The sequence below is a fragment of the Vespa mandarinia genome, chromosome 2 (assembly GCF_050613455.1).
Source record: "Vespa mandarinia isolate Hongniang chromosome 2, ASM5061345v1, whole genome shotgun sequence".
Taxonomy (NCBI): domain Eukaryota; kingdom Metazoa; phylum Arthropoda; class Insecta; order Hymenoptera; family Vespidae; genus Vespa; species Vespa mandarinia.
The window spans coordinates 9,187,501-9,205,000 of record NC_140811.1 but is presented as its reverse complement, the minus strand read 5'-3'; the positions used below and the strand labels follow the sequence as shown (position 1 = coordinate 9,205,000).

The window sequence follows — 17,500 nt, the reverse complement described above, 5'->3', positions numbered from 1 at the left end:
TCCGCCGGCGCGCATTGGTGGGGAGAACTCTGGTGGGGGGAGCCACCGACTAATCTATCCTCTCTCCGTCATAACTCTGCTCTTTCGTTTCTTCAATGATTAGTGTTTTTCTTTTGAATTTAACGAAATGTCCCTCTATGATTCTTTGTCTCAGAATCGTTCTTACTTTTCTGATATACCTTTGATAAAAATTTTCAAATAATTGTATGATGATGATGTCGAGTTGTTTATCAATAATGACATCTTCCGATGTCCATCTATTGTTTCAGAGTTTTAACGAATGGAGGATAGCACTATAAAAAACACAATGATCGATAGCCGTTAGATTGCTTTTTTTCTACGATCGATGCTAAATACTTCATGTCTGAATTGCATTTAATACTTCAAGTATACTGTTTCTTTCACGAGCTATGAATTCTCATTTCGCGCAAGGAAACAGATTAAAGAGCAGCATCGAAGCGCGAATGTTCGAATTGAAAGACGGTGCGTTATGGGGAATGACGTGGTGCATGTGGTATTTCCGAAGCGTCTAGACTCGCTAATTTAAACCGACTCTCGCGAATCTACACACAACGACGATGGTTCAACTCAGTCTAGCCCCTGTCACAACTAACGACTGAAATATGAGAAACATCGTCGTCCATGCGCAGTTTCATCCTTTCTTCCTATGGTAAGTAATATTATTTTTCTTCTTTCTCGATGACCTTTTCCCCATCCTTAAAGCGTACTTTTCATCTTAAAGAATTACACGCTGCGGATTTCAGTCTCGATAGGCACAATATAAAGAGTCTCTCTCTCTTTCTTCCTCTCTCTCTTTTCTTACTGAGAGAGACTTTAATTACGTATCCATGATTTAGTAGCGATCGGGTGACGCGCATGTCGTGTAATTAAAGAGAAACACGACGAGAGAGATGAGCCAGTGTTCTTTTTAACGACTACTTGAAATAAAACGCGTTTGCTGCTAAGTATCTGTCACATTTACATTCCGATATGCTTTTACAAATTTTCAAATACAGCTGTTCGATGACAAGAAATTACAAATTGCGAAACGTCGAGCCAAAGTTTCCATAGAGCAATGAGTGCTGCTTTCTCCAGAGAACTGAAGAAATTGTTTATAAAATATACAATATATATATATACACCAATGCCTCAAAAATATGCTTTTCCAGTAATGTGCTCACACTAAAAAGTTTATGATAGAAGATAGATGATAAAAGATAGATAGTAGAAATGATTTAAAAATGATAAAATACAAGTACAATGATGTGTTTGACATATTAAAAAACGTCTATAACGGAGCTATAAATATTTAAGAAAAATTAAAAGAAATGTTTGGTATAGGCTGTTCAGTCCTGGACGTTCGGATAATGTTAATACCAAACCCAGGGTGGAGCGATACATACCAATTTTCATTCTTCCTTCGTGTTGAACCGCACTTTCTTTTAAGACAGAAAATCCAGTGTGTTTAACGAAGGGTATGTATGATATATATATATATCGTGTTGACAACGAAAGAAGATAGATAATCTTACAGTTTTAGGAATATATATATAAACGCTTTTGTATATAACAGCAGAAAAGAAAAACTGTTGGAGATAGTCAGAAAACAAAGAAAGTTAGAGAGAGAAACAACATATCAAAAACACCAGGCAGCAGGGCAGAAGAGAGAGAGAGAGGAAAGGAATAACGAAGCGCCGCAAAGAACGAACGGTGGGGTCACCCATCCATTCCTTAAACGCTATGAATAGATGTTTAACTGAAATAAGCGAATTTATGATGAACGTGCACTTCGACCAAATAATAACTTTAGATTCCTATTATAAATAATTAATATTAGCATTGTATTATTTTTATGATATATTTTTAAAATTAGTTAATAATTAATCGACATTCAAGGAACGATAAGAATAATCGTAATACCAGTCATTGAATTTATGATCAAACTGGAGAGGTGTCTGTTTTAGAATCTTTTGTAATTGTAATACAATAATAAGATTAAATATGACTTCGGATCCATTTAGATACTTAAACAAATTAACCGAATGATTTAATTTCTTTTATTATAAATATGAACATTTTCATTTTGTCTTTGCAGTTTGATCAAAATATTTAAATCTGACGATGATAGAAATTTATAGAAGTTTTGAAAGATTATTTAAGATATTAGAAAATGAATAGGCAGACATTGATAAGTCTTTTACTGCACATTATTGTCTTAATGAAGAAAGTAATATTCATAACTTTTCTTCTTTTTTCTTCTCTTTTGTTATACATCTTCATTATAAAAGGAATAGCAATCTTAACCCTTACATCGAGCAATTGCTTTAACCCATTTGATGTTTATCCCATTGTCTGTTTTCTTGAGATCTTTCACTCAATCGTTACGACATTCTGTCTCATAAACAGGACAGATTTTAATAAAAATTTCCACAATCTCTACTATGATATACCTCACGTAAATCGATTAAGATCCATTCACTGAGAGCATTTTCATCATAATTCCTAAACTTCATTTATCTCGTCTAAAAGAAAAATATTTTCTCTGGTAAAAATAAGGGGAGAATATGTACAAGTAGCGACGAAACGTGAAACGCTTTAATAACTTCGAAGTTTTTTCGAAGCTTGAAATCGAAGCTTTGAATATACATTTCAAAGTCTTGATAAATCTCGAGTCTTTCGTCAATTTCGTTATTTAAACCACAATAGTCTCACGTGCTGGGATCTAAAACATCATTTTCGAATTGTTTCGTAGTTTCGAACATGGTTCCAAACTTACAACGCCTGAAAATCTTGATATGTCTCAAATCTTTCATCATTTTCGTTTTAGGGACAATGAATACTTTCGCTGAAAATGATATGTTTTAATATATTTTTTTTGGCATTGATTAGTATATCCTAGTATATATTCCAGCACTCGAATTACTCATTGTAACTCGAAATCTTTTCCCACGTCATTAATCTTTCGAACTCAGCAGCCGATGTACAGTTACTTCCTTCATGTGTCAATCATAAACAAGAGACACAAGCTTATCCGTTCGCTTGATATATAACAAAAGCATATTGTTTTGTACGTTACTGCAAAGATTTGAATATCCGGATACGAGGACTTGAGTTCGAATATTTCAGTATTTGGTTTCGTAACTTTTACCGTGGTGATTTTTTTATGTATAAATTTCATAGTTTAAAGTGAAACATCTTAAAATTAAAAACAAATAGCTGCAAAATTTTCAAATGGTTGTAGTAATTATTTAACGTTAAATATAATTACTATACTCTATACTATGTATATATTATATTACATTATATTGACTTTAAATATAATTTTGTTGTTGAATAAGTAATATAATTATTTTTTCCATTTTATTTTCTTCTTTTTTTCGTTCCCTGCATATCAACATTAATGATTTGTATCGCAAGTTATAAAAGCGAATAATGTAAACAAATGTATTTGTGTTAATTCGAATTTTCCAAATTTTCTTAAATATTTCATGTTGATAAAACAAAAGTAAACAAAAAGCTTGTAAGATATTGATTACTCGTCAGGCTTTCAAAACCTATCGAAACTTTGAAGACTTTGAAATATATAAATTGACGATTAAGTCTTTTAAGAGTATTAGCTTGGAATCAAGCTCAAACTTACAATACAGATTTTGAAGCAATTCGAAATGAGTCCACTATTAGTAAAATAATAAAAGTAGTAAAGGATTCTAGACTTATCAAGACTTTCAATATTTTCCATGTTTTAAATCAGATTCGAAGTGATTCGAATTTATCACCAAAATAAGCGAAACAGATTCGAAATAATTCACAGTATTTTACATTCCATCTTTAAATACAAGAGAAGAGAAGGAACATGAACGAACGATTAAAGTCGTTTTAATGTGTATCTTTAAGATATAAGAATGTAAAGAAAGAGTGTAAGAACGACGCATTCTATGGAGGAGTAACAACGAAAATTTATGAACAGAATGTTAAAGAAAAAACATAAAAACAAAAATGTTAGAAGATACGATACAGAACTTGCGCGAAATAAATCTTGTTGATTATTATGAAAGACGTCATTAATCTTTCGAGCTCAGCAGCCAATGTACAGTTCCTTCCTTCATGTGTCAATCATAAACGAGAGACACAAGCTTATCCGTTCGCTTAATATATAACAAAAGCATATTGTTTTATACGTCATTGCAAAGATACAAAGTTAATCACGATAAATGTTGATAAAGAGTCTACGTTTTTGATATTTACTCATATTAATAAGAACGTTAAACTTATCGATTATCGATAAAATAATAAATATTTCTTTTGTTTTTCTTAAATCTTATAATTTATAAATAATTCTCGAGCAGGTAGACATGATCGCTTCTTCGTCGTGTACGCAATCATCCCTTCGATTTAACATGTAAGAAAGGCTCGAGATAAAAATAATAAAATATTGACTTCATCATCGGCTATGAGTTTATCAGTGACGTTGATGAATACGGCAAACGATGATTTGAAAAAGAAAAAGATAAAAATATATAAAATAAACGGAAAAAGAAAAAAAGAAGGATCAAGAAAAACGAGGAACGCATTTGGATCACATTTGATAATTATGTTCATCTTTACCGACAACGACGAATCTTACGTTCTTTATTTCTTTTTTTTTTGTTTATGAAATCGTTTCATAAACTTGGCGGTGTCTCATAACAATTTTTTGATCAATATCAATGTACAACGTATATAAATATTTTCTCGTTCGATTTGAAACCGTCGTTTCAATAAAGTCTTGTGAGATTTATGCGACTTAGACTACTTTGCATCTTATTGTGATGCCTAATTTTACTCAATCCCTCAAGATCAAGTACTGAATTTGGAGTATCATTTAAAAAATACAATTAAGGATCATTGATTCATAAAAAGCAAAGGTTTCATTTCGACTAAGTACAGAGTTTGGCTTTATTACAACTGTAATGTGTTCGCCTTCAACATAGCAATACGTTTTATATTAGGTTGTCCAGAAAATTCGTGTCGATTTTATCCTTATGCCACCTACCAAAAATCGGCACAAACTTTCCGCACAACCCAATACATTGTAAGCGACACAGATCAATCAATTAGGGAAAAGTAGGAAAGTCTAGAGAAAGGAGCTAATATTCAAAGATCTAAAGGATCAAAATTTGTAGTTTGACGCGAATTTAGAAATATTTTAGAAGGACTGCGAGTTCAAAATTTGTATTTTGTATATAATGTGAATTTATGAAATTTTGAATACTGCACGGAAAAATAAAGAGGAAAAATAAAGTATAACTGAGCATACTAATAGAAAGACATAATAAGGAATGAATAAAATACAAATAACTATTTTTTTCTCGTAGATATTGAAATTGCTTGCTTACTAGAGTAACAAGAAACTTCTTCTCGATTTCTACGGAAATTGGAATGATTTCTATTTTAGTTAACCATCGTTAAGAACAAAATCTCTCTCTCTCTCTCTCTCTCTCTCTCTCTCTCTCCCTCCCTCCCTCCCTCTCTCTCTCTCTCTCTCTCTCTCTCTCTCTCTCTCTCTCTCTCTCTCTCTCTCTCTCTCTCTCTCTCTCTCTCTCTCTCTCTCTATCTCTCTCTCTCTTCCTGTCTATGCTCGTATTGAAATTTTATTTTTTATTTAACTCGCGAGTACTATTCTCTATTTCGTTGAATAAAAAATGTAATATTCTTATTTTTTATTTTTATAAAACGTTATAGAAATTTGATCAAAATATTTCAACGAAAAATATTTGTTATGTAAGTTTTATAAAAGGATAAGAAAGGATAAAAATTTGTTATATGAGTTTTACAAAAGAATACCTAGTATATTTGCATTTTTACTGGTCATTCTGCGGAAGTAAACAATTGAATGAAAATTCAAAGGAAGATAGTCGCGAAATGTGCAAAAGAAGGAAAAGAAAAAAGGAAGGAAGGAAAAGACCAAGCGGTATCTTTCGATAAGAAAAGCTTGAATTCTTTCGATGGTCTCGTCAGTATTTTATTCAATATCATCGCCACTTTTCTATGTCAATATACCGTTGTGCATTGCTACTGAGAGTGCTATGTAGTTTCTCTCTTCGTCTCGTTATATCGTCGAATCAACGAAACTTGCCGCTGTAAAACGTGCCTTCCTTTCTATGTTAATGTATGTAAGTATATTATATATGTGCATACACACACGTGTAGAAACTGCCAGCTTCATCGCCGTCTTACATTTTTCAAGACGTGCTTCAATTTGCTGATAGGACACAGAGAAAGGGCGTGGAGTTTTCTCACTGAGAACGAACAACGAAGAAGCACGGAGTAGACGAAGAAGACTATCTGTGACTTGGAGGACAGACGACACGTATTTAAGAGTGTTTTTTAAATGTTATGATTATTATTTCATGGCTATATTCTTGCATGATATACTAAGCCAAAAAATTCTAAAATATGAAGAACAACTACATACAAATATCTCCTTGTATATGTGTACTTTATTCATTTAGTATTTACTACTTTAAATACGTTTCTTTTAATCGTTTTAAATATATAACACGTTTATCACGTAATTCAACGATCCACAGTTATCTGTAATATAACAAATAAACATGGGTTAAACGTACAAAAAGGAAAAGTGAGAATTATGTTGAAAAGTATTCAAATACGGAACGATAATAGAATAAAGATCGAGGATATTACAAGAGAATGACAAAAAATGAAGAAAAGTATAAGATAGTCGTGTATATTTTGAAAGCATCGCATAGAGACTCTGATATCACGTCTTAGAGTCTTCTTATTACATACGTAACCACCACCAATATTTCGCATCGAATCACACTCCACGGAAAATCGTTCCTCTTCTTTTTCCATCTAGCACTCCGCCATCCACGATTTCATCATCACTCAAACTACTTCTCGTTTATATCTCTCTGCAGCACCAACGCTTTTTCCAGGTGCAATGTAGGCATCAATTTAAAAAAAGAGACGGAGAGAGAGAAAATCATTGGGATAGAGTCGTTGCATCTGTTTATATTTAAATCCTGACATGAAATATACTAATTGTATAACGATGATTTTTTTTCTATATATATGTATATATATATGTATATATATATATATATATATATATATATATATATGTATATACATGATCCATTTTGAATTATCAATGTAAAAAAATTTTTTTTAGAATTACACAAACTAAGTTTTTCTATCTTAAAAACAAAACGAAAATAATGTTTACTTTAAATGAAAAAAATAAAGTTTAAATGTACTAAAGAAAAAAATAAGGAGAAGAAAAAAAGAGAGAGAGAGAGAGAGAGAGAGAGAGAGAATAAAAATAATTCACTTCTTATACCTTGCTCAAAGATAATCTTTGAGATTTCGACCGAAGCATCTATAATGCTCGACGATACAAATACTTAAACTCTTTAGCTTTATTATGCAAATGCAAGTATCTTGTCATCCATTAAAAGCTCTTAATTCTCTCTCTTCTTTCTCCCTTCCCTCTTCCTCTTTCTCTGCTTATATTACCACATGAAAGTTTTTTCAAACAAAATTTTTTTAAAAAGTCGAGTTTCCAAACTTTAGAAAGCTCTTCCTGCTCGTTCACTTTCCTCTCCTTGATGAACGCGTTAACTAAACTACGAGTTAGCACGGATATCCTGACAAAAGATTGCCTGTCATCGAGGTGACATTTTAAAAAATCGATCGTTTGTAATCTGTAACTTTAACAAGCGGTAAAGGCATGGAAAGAGAAAAAAAGAAAATTATACAAAGGAACTTACCATCTTTCAGAAGACCAAATCGCCAGAGACTCATCCTTAAATCGAGGTAGATATTTTGAAGTAAACGATGCACACTCTCCGCGCATCACCAGTTCATTTAACTTTTTATTTTATCTCTTTTATTTTTCTTTTTTTTCAATGTTTTTTTTTGTTTATAAAAAAAGAACTTTGTTGAAAATTCGACGACAAAGGTATATCATGTAATTTAATTGTTCTAATGAAAGTTTTCGAATGAACCTTCAAGTGATCATCAGTAAAAAAAAATTCGTCCTTGTAATTTCTTCCAATTACGCCAAATTCGTGCAAGCTCGTGATGAGAAAATGAAAGCCACGTTGGGACACTTGGTTTAATTGACGCCCATTTCGAAAGATCCGATTTCCTTCGAATCGACTTACTCACTATTCTCCATTTGACCAAGTTCATATTTAACCTATCCCTAAGAGACCTCGCACTCTCATCACATCTTTCAATGTACACTGAATCACCGACTCACTGAGATTATACTTATATACCGAACGAAAGAAAAAAAAAAAAGAAAAATTTATCGACTCGCTGATTTTCTCTCTTTCTTTCCTCGTTTCTTCATTCCTTTGGGAATCTTGCTCTCGAAACTTCGTTTATGGAAGCTCTGATCAAACTTACTTCAACGATATATTCTATTCGCTTGATCTCCACAAATCTATATAACTATAACGATATAACAAATTTTCTCAAAGGGATTACTTTTCCCAACTGAATTCATGTTTATGTTCTCGTCGGAAGAGTTGAATAGAAGTTACTAGCACGTATATTCCTATCCTCAAGAATCCAGCAATGATGAAACACTATTCATCGTTCATGGTTAATATATAGATCGTACATGAAAGGTACATCTTTCTCGACTCGAGAAAGAGAAAGAAATAGAAAACGCCCGAAGTTGGATGGGTCTATATCTTTTATGTCAGTAATTACTATGAGTTAAGCATAACTTCTCGTTCGAGTCTTTTCCTTTCGTCCTACGTATCCAGACAAAAATAAGAAAACAAAAGTCCAGAAATCAAATATCAGATAATGACATTTACATTCGATAGCTTCTTACAAGGTCTCTTTCTATACATTTTCTTCACTGGATTGCGGATTTGTACTTGTATTGTTGCTAACAATATCACTATTCTTCTAAGCTTGGTATTTCACTTAATTAATATCAATTTCACAAATTACTATCTAGGCACTAAAAACGTGGAAAACAATTACAAATTTGATAGTCTTTTCTTGTTATTTTCACAGCTGATGATTAAGTATCGTAGAGAAAGAAAGAGAGAGACAGGAAGAGAGGGGGGAGGGAGAGTGAGAGACGTACGCAAAGAGAGTAAGAAAGAGAAAGAAAGAGGAAGAGATTGCCTTCGTGAACGGCGTTCTCCGTTATACTGAAGCCGACCTACTCGTAGTGTTTACATCGAAGAGAACTGTGTCGACATTACCACGCCTTGCTGGGCTTCCGTCGATCCAGCTATACCAACACGTTAATGCGGTCCACGAGCAGTACTTAAGCCCGGTGAACTGTCCCTTTCATGACGACGAGAATGGCTCGGTTCTGTGACTAACCGACCAGCAGATGATTGGATTGTGTATCCCGCACCGTGTTATTCCCCTACAATCTATGGACGAATATCGCACTATGTGATCCGTTCTTAGCTACCACTCAGCATCTCTTTATTACCCCGCGGTGATATAATCTCATCGAATAAGTCCTTCGATACGAAAATAGCTATTTGATTGATCGTCTTTATTTATTCTTAAAGTCAAAACGAACATTTCTTTCAATTTTATTTATTTTTATTCGTCTTTGATATCAAGAGTGGAAGAAGATATTAATTTTAGTCTTATTTATAGAATCTGTCGATATAACGGATTTTAGATTTTATGTTTAAAGTTAGAGATCGTAAATATTATCTTTTAACAATTTGTGTTAACTTGGATTGATTTAATGATGTGAACTGTTGTTATAACGAAAAATAATCGTATTTTAACTTAATCGTCGATATAACAGGTTTCAGTAAAATTAGATATATAATAATGTCCGATAAAATGATATCGATTTAGTTGTATTTTCCAATACGATTTGAATTTGATTCGATAAAATAATTGTTTATTTTTTTATTTGTTCTAAAATGGTATTAATATTTCTTTTATTAATATATATTTGTGACAAATTAATTAAATTAACAGAGTTTTTCTAAGCGATTGGCTTAGGCTAAAGAACTGAATTTCATCTTCGCTGACATTTCTTTATATCACCTATACACTTCGACGATATCTTTCATAAATATAATAAAATATATAAATCATAAATATAATAAATAATTTGAAAAAGGCAAGATTATTTATATTGATAGTACTGCTAATAGACACTTGCTTTTAATATACAGACACTTGAAATCTTCGATAATTTTTAATTTAACTCTGAACAAAACAAATTTAACGTTTTTAAAATACAAAATATCATTTAGACAAATCAAGTTGATCTTCAAATCTCTGAATAACTTTCCGTCACAAGAAAAAACTTAATATTTCTTTTCGTAAAATCTTTAAATCTTATCGTGTAAATCTTATAAATAACAGTTTCACATAGAACAATTAATTTACGAATTATTCAAAGAGTGTATGTTACTTCGCAATTATATATATTTAACAAATAAGATGCTAATAGAAAGACATTAGTATTACCAATACAGTAATAAGTAGATGCAACACTTTTATATTAGTATTAATACTATATAGTTACTATATATAATAAGTAAAAAAATTTAATATACTATATCAGTAGTATTGGTAATAGTATTAATTATTACTATTAATTTTTAATTATATTTACTATAATTTAGAACAATTTACTATATAGTAATTACTAATAGTAATATACTACTTTCCTCACACTATATTACTAATATTATTAAGTACTAATATACTATATTTTATATACATATAATCTATATTAATAGTATTACTAGTACTAATATAGTAGCAACCTTGCAACGAAGCAAAATGTCAATATAGAAAAGACATCAAAGACATTCGTAAAACACCTATAAAGCAATGAATAATCAATAATAAAGATAGGATGTATCAATCGATTAGAAGTTTTGAGATGGAAGATTCGACATTTTCTAAAAATATAATTCATCGAGTTCTCCTTACCAACATGTGTATTGTAGTGTATTATATATGTTCTTACAGTGTATTGCATGATTTGAAAAACTCGAAAACAGAAATAAATTTCGAAAAGTTATTATACGGCTAATTATAAAGTCGAAGTACTCGTACGCATGAAGATATCATCCTACGTATATATATACAAAATGAAGCTATCGGTGGTTTATTGTATACATGCTGAAAGTTTTAGTAAAGCTTATTACGACACAGCGCTCGTTAATTTCTACTCATATCAGCGGAGAATTTCGACTTTCGTGCGAGCTTTTCAAAAAGAAGTCTTGATTAGCCATGATCAGCAGTTATGATTATTATACGATCATTATACTCGTCCCTTCCTCGAATCCTATTTGCAGAAAATCTCGACCGAGAAGAAAAGGAGAAAAAAATTACTTGAAAAAGACTCAGCTAGACAGATCAAGTACTTCGGATTGATTCCAAAAAAAATAATAGTGAAGCTTCAAAAAAAAGTCTAAACTGATTCGATGAATCAAGGGCCAATGAGAGAAGGTTTTACGTCGAAGATACTATCGATGTTGGCTCTGAACGATAATTCAAGAAGTTAACATTAAAAAGAGCAGCGTAGGCACAATGCATTATTAGAAGACATAAGATACGAGAAAAGTTTCTATGCGAAGAATCACCTTTCAACTACGATGAAGAACCAAATTTCTTATTCGAGATATATCTGACATTGAGGATGAAGAACCGCTGAAAATTTATATTCGGAGTTCAACCCTTTTCATCACTCTCCCCTTCTTAATGATAATTTTAAATATAAGAAGAAAATCAAAATGCTGTAAACTTTGATATTTCCCAGATAAAATTGTAATACAAAGATCGCCATAAAAATTTGTGTAAATAAATTTTCTTAAAAAAATCGTTAAAAATTGTTGAGATGAAACAATCGGTTTGGCATATTGTTTCTTTGCTAAGAAGATACGTCACGAGATCTTAACTATTCAAGAAGCATTTATTCATCCACTGGGCACATTACGTGACCGTTTTTCCATTTCATTGGTATGTAACGTACATATATACGTCTTCATTGCGCAGCGTACTGTTCTTCGATGATTCATTTCTTTGTAAATAGTGCATAAAACCAGTATTGGAAAGCTATTTAAAATCAAAGAAATTTTTATAGATTTAAGAGCTTTGAATTTTTCTGTAGATACAAAAAAATGAATGTTATATGAAATACATCAAAAAATAAAAACGAAATGGTGTTTCTCTACAGTAATAATAAAAAATACGAAATAAGCTTTCTATAAATTTCTATAAAAAACGAGTATTATTAAAATTGGCTAATCCTATGACGAGTTACATTTATTTAAACATCTACAAAATTCTTCATTATTTTTGTTTAAAAGTGACACTTTGCTGTGTTTATTAAACAAAAAAATATAATTAGACAAATTTTTGGAATAGATTTTCTATTACTGCACACCTAGAAAAAAGCAAGATCATACTGAAAAGAAAAAGAAAAAAGTGACTTTTCGAAAAAAAAGATGCATTTATTTAAAGATCTATAGAATTCTGTAAAAATATTTCACTAACTTCGTATAAACGTAACATCTTACTCAATCTATGAAAAGATAAATGTACAAAGTTTTTGAATATTTTTTTTATCACTATGTAGATACACATAAAAGGAAGCAAGACTTCACAAAAGAAAAAGAGAAAAGACAGGAGAAACTTTTCAGAGAAAGGATATACTTATTTAAAGACCTATAAAAACATTTCACTACTTGTATATAAATGTAATGTGATAAAATCTCTTGCTCAGTGTATGAAAAATAAATGAATACATTGAATATTTTTCTTTATCACTATATACACATAGAGAAAATCAAGATCTTATCAAAATGTAAGAAAAGAAAGAAGAAAGACCTTCTAAAAAGCAAAGATACGCTTATTTAAGGAACTATAAAATTCTACAAAAAGATTTCATTAACATTTTATAAACGTAACATATTAAGGAAAAAACAAATAGATAAATTTGTTGAATATATTTTTCTGTCACTATATATACATAAAAGGAAGCAAGGATTTTACGAAAAAGGAAAAAAGTAGAGAACTTGGAAGTGTTTGTCGATGGTAACCTAATAACGATAATCGATTAATCCAAGCATTGACTCTCCTGACGAACAACTATGTATAAGCGACGCGGTTTCCCTTGTGTATAAAAAAGAGATAGAAAGAAAGGGGAAGAGAAAGAGAGAGGAAAAAATAGTAACGATGATATTGGATTTTCATTGAAAGCCAATGGAAAATGGGTATTTAGCGCGAAATATATCGAGAGCGTTATTGAATATCGCCTTTTAGCCTCTATACGCATGTTTTCTCTCTTTTTTATGTATATTTATATTTTTATACCCCTAGTTGTTATTCAATAATCGATGAGATTCTCCTCCTATTTCTTTTCTTTCTATCATCTTACGAGGAGAATCAATGTTGCGTAACATTAATAGAAGAGAATCTTTCATCTATTACTTAACGTTTCACATACGTACATGTGAATACATACAAATCAATTGGTTTGTTATGTATCGAAAATCCTATATCAACGATTTTTCGTTTTCTTATTTGCACATTTCCATTTTTCTGAAAGAAAGAGAGAACTTCTTTCCAATTATAAATTATTGCTCTTATAAACATAGGAGAATAATAAATAGGAAAATAAATAAATAATGACATGTTTCAAAACTAGATTAATAGTTAAAGCGAAACAATAAAAGGAAAAATAAATGGAAGAGTGAAGAAATGAGAAGAAACAAAAAGAAAATGATTTTCTTCCATTTACATTTCATTAACGAAAACCAGTCGACCTTCTAATTAAAATTCATACGATATTCCTGTTATTTGATATGGATTGAACACTTTGGAACTAGTTATAAGATTGTATACGATGAATGAAGGTAATTTCCAATTAATAGCACTTTATATGTATATATGAATGTGTGCACGGAGCATGTTTATATATATATATATACACACACGTTAGCAAACGTGCTTGAGTATTTTATATAATTTTATACGAACTCAGGCATACATTTTAACGTATATACATGAGAGTAAGAAAAAAGAAAAGAAAATCCACCAATCCTTTTTCCATGACCTTATAATCTTTTCGTAAATGTAAAAATATGCTTAATATGAAATATTCAATTTTTTTAACAAACATTATATCAAGATATTCAAATGTTTTATCACCATATATATATATAGATGTATAATATTAACGTTAAATTAATTTGTATAAAAATATAAAAATAAAAATGATGTCGTTCGTCTAACTTCGCTGTGTAAATGCAACGAGCAAAAAGGTACTAATTGGTCTTGAGAATTGTCCTCTGCATCTTCAGCTAATAAAAGAAGCCAATAATTCCTATATATTACTGAAAACCTCAATGACTATGTTGTTGATATAAAGTGACATCGTAGTTCTAATTCTAACTATCGAGATTCTTGAAACTTTGCATCCCTCTGAATGCACTGATGAAAATATATCTTTAAAGAAAACTGCAATAATAGGTAAGTTAATCAATATTATTCAAAGAACTGAGATATTATTGAAAATATAGCAAAAATAAATAAAAAATTCTTCACAATTTTGCTCGTTATTATGTGAAGAAAAGAAAATAAAACTATTTTTCAAGAATATATCAAAAACAAATACTAATATAATAATAATAAACGTATAAAGAAGAGATTGTGCAACATTTTATTTTCAAATTCGCTTTAGCTATGCATATTTACCGCTTCTTGGTGCATAACCAATCGCTGTATATAAAGTCCGTTTACCATACTCATTAACGAGATCGCTCGGCATCCCGTCATATTTCCGAAAAGTCAAGTTAACAAGCATTCGTTATAAGGCCAACGAAATATTCCATATACTGTGTCGTCGATGATGAATATATAAGCCATCGTATGATGGATATATAAGTAGTAGAGATGCAATCTACCGATGCAAAAGTACTTGACAAGTGTGTGATGAGTTATATATGTCCGTGAAGACAAAAAAATAAGATAAAAAAAATGCAATTTTGAAATATGATGAAGACGTTTCCCATTTGTATTTTTGTTATTTTTGTCGTAATCGTTCGTGCTATATATGGAGGTAATTATTATTATTATTATTATTATTATTATTATTATTATTATTATTATTACTATTATTATTGTTGTTATTATTGGTTTTGTTTCATATAACAAATTTATTATATCAGTAAACGTTTAGAGATAAAAATGAACATGATTTTGAGTATGAATTGTTTTCTTGCAAGGCGATCGAGAAAATAGATATTATTATCCGTTATTTTGGTTCGGAAGAACCGACTATCGCGATTATAATCGTTATCGTAATGTCAGATGGTCGCTCGAGAACTTAAAACGAAGGTCAACTACTACATCTTACGCCGAGATTGGGTGAGTCATTGATATTTTGATAAGATTGAAAAACAAAGATATATATATGATTGATCCGTCAATAGTTTGAATTGTACGCTTTCAGAAGTGCATGGGGCCGTTGAAGAAGGGACAAAAGACAGTTGTAAACAAACTTCATTGTGAAATTAATAGAAAACCAAAAAGAAAGGAGAAAAAGAAGGGTTCACGTGATCAAGTAACATCATGAAAATTTGTTCATTCATTTTGAACCGAGGAAACATTTAATGAAATCATTATTTGGAACTCAAAAAAAGTTCTTATCTCTCGATAAGACGACATCTAACTCGAAGCTCCTCATGAATATTTAATATCTATGGAGAACAAAGGGCAAGTGAATGAGAGAGAGATGAGTTTTTGTTTTTTCTCGAGAATCACAAAAGATCGTTTTAGAACGTGACACCAAGGATGCATTAACGACCTAGTGTGATTTTCTTTATAGAGCTCTTTGTACGATGTCTTCTTCATCGATCATGAACAAATGAAAAAAAAAGATCGAGAAAGAGAAATATGTAAATCATAATCGATTTTTCGCATTATCGCTTTAAAAGTTACTAAGAGATTGTTCTTCTAGTTTCCTGATATTCACGTTAATAGATTAGAGTATTGTAGAGATATAATATAGAGATATAAATTTTCATAATATCCTTACGAAAAATTTCATATTTTACATCATATTTTTAACAGCGAAAGAATTTGAAAATACGAAAATCAATGTTATATTCTTTATTCGGAAGTCGAATTGTTTTTAGCTTGATTAAAAAAAGGAAAGACGAAAATCGATATTAATATTCCTTACGAAAGTAAAATCGTTTCAGAAGAAACTCACCGTGAGAATAAATGGGGAATTCTCCATCGCTGTGACTATGAGTTAGCATCCCAGCCGAGTAGAATTGCCAGAGTGCTCTCTTCCTGCTTTCTTCAGAGGTACCTGCTAAGACCTCGTCGTCATCGGCGAGGCCCAGCAGGCTCACTAGTCCCGAAAGAGACAGATTGAAATGGACGATTCAAATTTTAAAAAAACCTTGAAATTAGATTTCCTTCTTCACGTTATTATTTTGTCGTTAGTAAATCCACGATGAATACTTGAAACACTTTCGTTCGCAAAGGGAACTTCTAACACATTTAATAAGCAACCTTTGCATTATGATAAAACAAATGATATTAAAATAATCTCCACGATCGTTATCTTCACTATTGTCATTGTCGTGAGATAACCAAAGGCGAACTGGAAAGACGGCAGGTTTAAGATCGATAATTTCGCACTTTAATTATTTCGATTTGTGATCGACTTCACTTTGCACAGTTTCACGGTAACTTTCGATTCTCTTTCTTTCTATCTCAAGTTTGTTCTCTTGTTTCAAAACGCTCGGTTCAATTTTCATATCTATTTTAACAAAAGAACGACAATCATTGATTCATTTGGACAATGAATGAGTATATATTACGTTGTGCGAACAGCAGAATTCTCACGTATGTAATGCAATTTTAAGGGAAAGCAATGAATGATTCAAATACCGGAGGAATATTCTTACGCTTTACGGGAAATTACGATCTCATAGGATCTCGATCAATCTAACCTTAATAATAATGTACTTCTCGACCGTTCAAGTTTGATATTCGATATTCCTGCTCTTAAATGAAAAATAAACTGAATTTCCATGAAGAATACTTCGATTTTTGAGTCTTTTTCTGTGTGTCTCTCACTCTCTCTTTTCTCTTCTGCCAATAATAATATAAAATAAAATAAACAATGTAATCCTTTACATCGATAAAAATGATTCGGCGTATTACGCCATCCGTATTTTCGAATTAAGAAACCGAGCGATCAAAGTAAGCGCCGATCACAATTTTGCTCCCATTATACGCATGAATTTCTACGATGATGTTGAATGTCGAAACCGTTCTCTCAGTGAGTTGATCGATCGCTTATCTCTCGAAAGTTGGAAGGGTCCAAGCGAGAAATTGAACCGCGCCTTTGTTGGCGGAGGGCCACCCTCTTCTCGAGATAAATCGAAAGCGCAACGCTAATAACGATCTCCGAACCTTTCCACTAAGGCTCGACTCTGTCCTTTTTACAATTACATTT

At 31.2% G+C, this 17,500-nt stretch overlaps 1 protein-coding gene and 2 long non-coding RNA genes across 9 annotated transcripts in view; 2 read left to right on the top strand and 1 right to left on the bottom strand.

Annotated features, from left to right (window-relative positions):
* LOC118450310 (uncharacterized) overlaps window positions 1-3,252 on the top strand; it is a 3,632-nt gene extending 380 nt beyond the window's left edge. The window contains exons 2-4 of one of the 2 annotated variants that reach the window (XR_014983867.1): window positions 270-670; window positions 1,342-1,475; window positions 1,574-3,252. This is a non-coding gene — a long non-coding RNA (uncharacterized LOC118450310). Of the gene's footprint in view, window positions 1-269; window positions 671-1,341; window positions 1,476-1,534 lie in introns of both variants that reach the window. The other variant, XR_014983866.1, reaches the window with a different exon arrangement.
* The window catches only part of LOC118450308 (uncharacterized), a 147,627-nt gene that overhangs the window by 122,998 nt on the left and 7,129 nt on the right, over window positions 1-17,500 (bottom strand). The window contains exon 1 of one of the 3 annotated variants that reach the window (XM_085665019.1): window positions 16,241-17,038. The exons of the other annotated variants lie outside the window; for them this stretch is intronic. Within the exon in view, the coding sequence (XP_085521145.1) occupies window positions 16,241-16,289 (49 nt within the window). The 5' untranslated portion in view covers window positions 16,290-17,038. Of the gene's footprint in view, window positions 1-16,240; window positions 17,039-17,500 lie in introns of those variants that run through there. 3 annotated transcript variants of the gene reach the window in all.
* LOC146873196 (uncharacterized) lies at window positions 14,899-16,031 on the top strand. 4 transcript variants are annotated; one of them, XR_014983860.1, is made up of 3 exons: window positions 14,899-15,085; window positions 15,337-15,393; window positions 15,479-16,031. It is a non-coding gene; the product is annotated as an uncharacterized LOC146873196 (long non-coding RNA). The 4 variants fall into 4 exon arrangements; XR_014983858.1 differs by having other exon boundaries at window positions 14,900-15,085; window positions 15,252-15,393; window positions 15,459-16,031; XR_014983861.1 differs by having other exon boundaries at window positions 14,900-15,085; window positions 15,195-15,393.